Genomic DNA, 5,858 nt, shown 5'->3' on the forward strand with positions numbered 1-5,858 from the left:
GTGTGTGTGTGTGTGTGTTTGTTTTTGTGCGTGTGTGTGTGTGTGTATGTTATGTATATATTTATATTCATATTTAGATTTCGATTTAGATTTAGATTTAGATTTAGATTGTATACATATAATAATATATGTACGCTATAGTTCACGCCATTCTCTTATCATGATGTCCACATCATTCCTGCTGCGACCGTATATACTGTAGTCATGTTGAGGCGTAAACACGAGAATACCGGATTTGCGGTGCGTTTTCTGAGGGACGGCAAACAAACAGGTCTGGGGCATCCCTACGAAGTGACTGTGAATTCTTTCGATATATACCCCTCCATGTCAGAGGCCTACAAACACTTTCAAAGGTACAGATGAGGTGTAGTGGTTAGTACCAAAGAATGACAGTGTCCATGCACATAGTTCAGGTTGGTGTAGATGAGACGCATGCATCCTTGTACTACTTGATCCTATCACAAATGTGAAGGGTAAGTGACCAGCGCAACGTATCATTCAGCTATCCCGTGTTGACGACCAATGATATATACATCGAGCCAATTTCTCGTGCACAGCACCGGACACGCCTATAACTTGATTGGTAACTTGACCATCCTTTTTCTATTGAGCTGGCAAGTGCGGAACCTTAGGATGATGCGCGTACAATCTTCTGGATTCATGTACGATTTGAGCTATTTCGAAGCAGATGCATGTGCTTGCATGCTCGCTGAGACCTAACTTTAGACTGAAATAAGTACCTTGAGTGACCCGAAAACCCTTAATAATAAACCAAAAAAGATCCTCACAACTGTATTTTTATTTGGTTCCGACTTCTCTGTTACCGCTCTCCAGACCACCAGACGCCGAGGAACCCGAAAATGCGGATGGGACTAAGGACACGAGTGTACAGACCCAGACCACTTAAAATAACAATGTGTTCCAATTGCCTGAGACAATTCCCCAACGTTACACAGGCAAATCAGATGTCGAGTGATCCGTAACGACTACCAAAGGGAGTGTAGGACGGCCACCCCTAAAGTATCTATGACCTATCTGTGCTGTAATGATAGCCTTGCACACCGATTTGACCGTAAGTATAGATCCGGAGTGTCTAACCTTCAGTTCACCGAACGCACCGGTCAAGAGGAGCATCCGTACATTCGACCCCAAGAGTTCTCAGACGCAAACCTCATCCACATGTAGATTCCGACTATAGATTCCTATACACTCGGCACATACGTCTCTGGCCTACGATTTGGCCTACAGCCACGAAGATAGTAGTGTTTGGATACGCTCGCTACATACAGCAAGTCCCTGGAGAAATATAGTCAGACTGTCCGCGAGGAAAATCGATATCCACCCTCCACCCACCACGTCTCGGTGATTGATACATCGCTAAGGAAAAACTCCCGTTTTTTGCGCTCGTAACGTGATTGGCATTTCTTGTCATGTCAACGGTTTTAACCCCTAAAACCCTAAAACGAAGGTGGTTTGTCTTGTCCTGGATGCCAACTGAGAGCATACAAAGATCCGACACACCCTTAGCAACAAGCAAGGTGCAGACGGCCACGTGTGAGCCCTCGTGATACCATCGGTAGATGTATAGCGGACACACTAGAGTGTCCGTCGAGCAGTTCAGTTAATGCACTGGGGTAGCACTGCGCCTGAGACTTGTTGATATAAAGCCATGTAACAATGTAATAAACCGCTTCGAGAATGGGATACTAACCCGCTTTGAAAATGGGGTATTAATGTGCACCTTCACAAGTATCAACTCCCAGGCTTTCAGGATACGACCGATTAGGTTTGATTTGAAGGTAACATAACTGAAAGGGGCACCAAATAAACACATGATAATACACTAACGTTGGTCGTGTGACTGCTGTGCAAATATGTATTGCCTGCACGAGGATTGAAAATTACTGGCTGATATGCTAATATACATCAATGTCTACCTATCTGCTTGCGATATTCTTCCAGCACAAACTAATAGTCATTCTCGTTATAACAGGAAACATGTACATAGGCTCGAACAAAACTGGTTCAAGCGTGTACACGCAAAAAATAAGAGTTGCAGGTGACATGGAAACAAGGTCGTGTGATTATTTTTATAGTAATTTCTAAGCGAGAAGAACAAGTCAAAAAGTCGCATCACATATTTATATATTTGTCCTACTACGACGAAATGACATCAGCCTTCACAATCATACGAACACGAAAGCACAACCATACTAACACGAAAGTACAATCATACGGACACGAAAGTCACAGCCCACATACCTCCCATGCTAAAACATGAGCAATCGATGAAACGAATGTTAAAATTAAAGAGCGACTTTATTGCGAATTATTAATCAACTGAGACAGCTGCAATCTAGCAGTATAGAAACCTTACAAGATACTTTACAAAACAGAGGCCGCTATGCACAATCACTACAATAAACACACAATCGTTGAAACGACATAAAACACCATACGTTTCAATTCAACCTGTACCAATTTGCGTATCTCCCTTCGGACCAGTCTTTAATTATAATCCTTTTAACGCAGACACAGCAGTTGACGGAAAAACAAGCGAAGCGAATTATTTATTTGAGCTTCTTCTTGGGGCGCAACTCTTTGGTGTGGCCACACTTCTTTTTGCGACAGTTGGTGGCACGCGGGGGTAGACGAGAATAACACCTGGACATAAGAATATTAGATGCCGACAACATAAGGTTATATATATATATATATTATTACATCATATATTACAGTTAATTCAAACTGATCAAGTAGATGCCATCACTTACACGCATAACAAATGTGCAATAACCATACATTTAAGAGTACGAGATATCTTGCGACAGAATAGAAAGACGGTACGTATCTATGCATCTATGTATTCGAATACTCTCGGAAGTAAACAAATGTCAATACCAAAAATGAAGTGTATAGTAATAGCACAGCACATGGGGCGCAATTCGAGATGAGATGAGATCAGTTGCATCAGACAGCCAAGGTGCAAATCAACATCGCCGGCATAGCGTATCAGCTGAAATAGTCGCGAAACTGCATACATTATCATCAGTAACAACTGATCTCACCCCTATACCGAAATTGATGCCGTCATAAGCACTACATGCATGTGGAATACACAGAAGCATCAATAAGTGTATTATTGTTTCATTTAAAACGTAATGGTACTATCTTAGATATGAATCAGCCATTTTGTTTCAGTCTGCTGGTGTCTGAGGTGTACCTCGTCGAGCCTAGCATAGTCTATGGCATTGTGCATGATTGGCAAGATAATTTGTACAGCACAAAAGCATGCTTAGTTCATGACCACACAATTGATGCTTATCTAGCGTAATACACGCCGAAAATTCTAGCGTGGATTGCATGAAATAAATAACTATCACGTATACGCGCTGATCGCCTAAACAGATATATATTCCAGCTTGGACTGATAAAGTACAGAAATAACAGCCAGGAACTACTACATACTTGCGGCAGATCATCTTGTCGCAGTTGTACTTGCCGGCCAGCACCTTTAGGGCGGGCTCGATGATACCACCACGAAGACGAAGTACCAGGTGAAGGGTGGACTCCTTCTGGATGTTATAGTCGGCTAGTGTGCGTCCATCTTCCAGCTGCTTACCGGCGAAGATAAGACGCTGCTGATCAGGGGGGATACCTGTGACGGTATACACGGTGAATATATAATGTAGATGTTGGGGTGAAGTGGTAGAAAAAAGAATAAGAACATGTGAATGGATATGTCAGAGGGCATATACAAGGATTAGCCGGAACTGACAGCAGTGGTTGGTTAACGAGTCTATTATATTAACATGCAAATGCGTGCAAATGTTGTTTAAATTTACCCGAGGAGATGAGATCAGTTGCATCAGACAGCCAAGGTGCAAATCAACATCGCTGGCATAGCGTATCAGCTGAAATAGTCGCGAAACTGCATACATTATCATCAGTAACAACGATATCATCTCCCCCAGTGAACTTGCACTGATACACGCGCTAAACATCTGCAATACAACACCAGTATGTGGTTGTGCAGGAGCTTTGCAACACAGATCGTGCGTCATAACAAATCATAAATACAAATACAAGCTTGCCTAAACACGTACGACATACCCTCCTTGTCTTGGATTTTAGCCTTGACATTGTCGATGGTGTCCGAAGACTCCACGTCCAAGGTGATGGTCTTACCCGTTAGGGTCTTCACGAAAATCTGCATCTTCGTTGCTCTGTTGTGTAAGATAATATCGCTGTGAATATATGCACTTTCATTGCACTTTTATGTAAGTGCATCAAATGAACTCGTAGTGCTCGTATTCGGAGCTCGGGTTCGTGATGAGCCTCTTCTTTATCCACATGCATTGTATCTCGTTTACATATTCAAATGTTGTGCGGTTGAGATTTTCTGATACCAACGTATTCAAACGTTGTGCAGCTGAGGCATTATTCCCATACTTTCGTATTTGGTAAATTATCTAGTGCGCCACAATGTCTAAATTTGCCACTTACACATGTTTCACATACAATCATGAGTGTAACCTATATTCCAGTGCATTGTGTATTTGTGGGCGGCATGCTAATATTTCTGTTGGAAGCCACATTTTAGATGTTATAATCGTCGTATATAGCATTGTTGGTTGCAGTTGCTTCTGTTTCCGGACTGTGTTTTTTTGTTGTTCTTTCTGCGGTCGTAGTAATCAGCTCTTCTACTACGTTGCTATGGTTAAGTGTACTCGTTGATGTTGTTTCATTGTTCGATGTGCCATGTGTAGTGTAAATCGTATCAATGATGTTTGACGATGCACCCTAAACTCATGATGCACAGTGTAGAGTTTGTAAATACTGCTCAGGCGCTGCGATCGCAACGACATCCCGTCGGTGTCTGCTGACTATTTGCTATATAAGCTGTATATTAGTGTTGGGACACTCCAACTCAAGATTGTTCGATCAACACGCTACACTTATCACACCACCACACCAAGACAAAGCCAATCTACGTACCCTAAGGAAATAAAAAGAAACACTGGAATGTACTGCAGCGTACCCTTATAACTCAAATACTTGTGACGCCCTTGCAACCACGCGACAGCAATCGCCCCTTCCACTCTGGCCCAAATGATCAATATATCAGTAATATAATAACCCAGCCACATGGAATTCCTCGTTAATTGGTCAGTACTTATTCTAGCTGTGCGAAGGCGTCTATTTTGAAAAATTCAGGGTGATTTTTAAAGAAATTTTGCACATCTCAGGGTTCAGCGCGCGCTCAGAAATTGGTCCAATAATAATCGAATTACTTCATATCAAGGGAAAGCCACAAACGCCAGCCTCCAGCCTCCAGCCTCCAAGTGACCAAGTCTCACTCTCCAGTCTCTCTCACACTCACAGTCACAGACTCACAGTCTCCCAGTCTCACTTTTGAAGTTCCGACGTTTGAAGTCTCTACTCTCTCTCTCTAGAGTCACTATATATGCCCTAAACCGATACTTTTGCACAACACATGTTAGCCAAGAAGTTATACTGCTTGGAAGATTTAAAATATGTTGAATCTCTGCACTTTTCCACAACTAATCGTAAATTTGGATATGCTAGAAAACAAATGAGTATCGAGTATATGACAAGAAATCGAACAATTCTCTTCTAATTGATTCCGAAACAAACGAGTCGGCCCTTAGAGCTAGTGCTAATGATTGAGTATATGAGTTCAAGTGTATCCAAACAGATACTGTTTAATGATCAACTATGTGATGTACATACAATCGGCTATCCTACATATACGTTGCTATCATATCGAATAATAAATAGTTTCATAAAATACGTGCAGCCGCCATATATATATTACATGCAATACGAAGTGCATA

General features: G+C 41.9%; 2 protein-coding genes across 3 annotated transcripts in view; one reads left to right on the forward strand and one right to left on the reverse strand.

The window, feature by feature from the left end:
• The window catches only part of SARC_04739 (hypothetical protein), a 2,525-nt gene extending 1,902 nt beyond the window's left edge, over nt 1–623 (forward strand). Inside the window, exon 2 of the mRNA XM_014301418.1 lies at nt 203–623. Within this exon, the coding sequence (XP_014156893.1) occupies nt 203–363 (161 nt within the window). The 3' untranslated portion in view covers nt 364–623. The remainder of the gene's footprint in view (nt 1–202) is intronic.
• A 1,687-nt stretch (nt 624–2,310) lies between these two features.
• SARC_04740 lies at nt 2,311–5,144 on the reverse strand. 2 transcript variants are annotated; one of them, XM_014301420.1, is made up of 4 exons: nt 4,999–5,144; nt 4,114–4,226; nt 3,469–3,658; nt 2,311–2,664 (listed from the first exon to the last, which is right to left on the reverse strand). In XM_014301420.1, exons 2-4 carry the CDS (start codon nt 4,214–4,216, stop codon nt 2,571–2,573), a joined length of 387 nt encoding a protein of 128 aa, XP_014156895.1. In that variant the 5' UTR covers nt 4,217–4,226; nt 4,999–5,144; the 3' UTR covers nt 2,311–2,570. The 2 variants fall into 2 exon arrangements, with proteins under 2 accessions (XP_014156895.1, XP_014156894.1); XM_014301419.1 differs by having other exon boundaries at nt 2,312–2,664; nt 5,042–5,096.
• Nucleotides 5,145–5,858: the final 714 nt, after the last annotated feature.

The sequence above is a fragment of the Sphaeroforma arctica genome (assembly GCF_001186125.1).
Source record: "Sphaeroforma arctica JP610 unplaced genomic scaffold supercont1.278, whole genome shotgun sequence".
In the NCBI taxonomy this organism is placed as follows: Eukaryota; class Ichthyosporea; order Ichthyophonida; genus Sphaeroforma; species Sphaeroforma arctica.

Coding starts and splice junctions, on each gene's coding strand:
- SARC_04740 (XM_014301420.1), bottom strand. CDS start 4,216: ATGCAGATTTTCGTGAAGACCCTAACGGGTAAGACCATCACCTTGGAC. Junction 3,659..4,113: donor TAAAATCCAAGACAAGGAGG/GTATGTCGTACG, acceptor ATACCGTCACAG/GTATCCCCCCTGATCAGCAG. Junction 2,665..3,468: donor GACAAGATGATCTGCCGCAA/GTATGTAGTAGT, acceptor TCTTATGTCCAG/GTGTTATTCTCGTCTACCCC.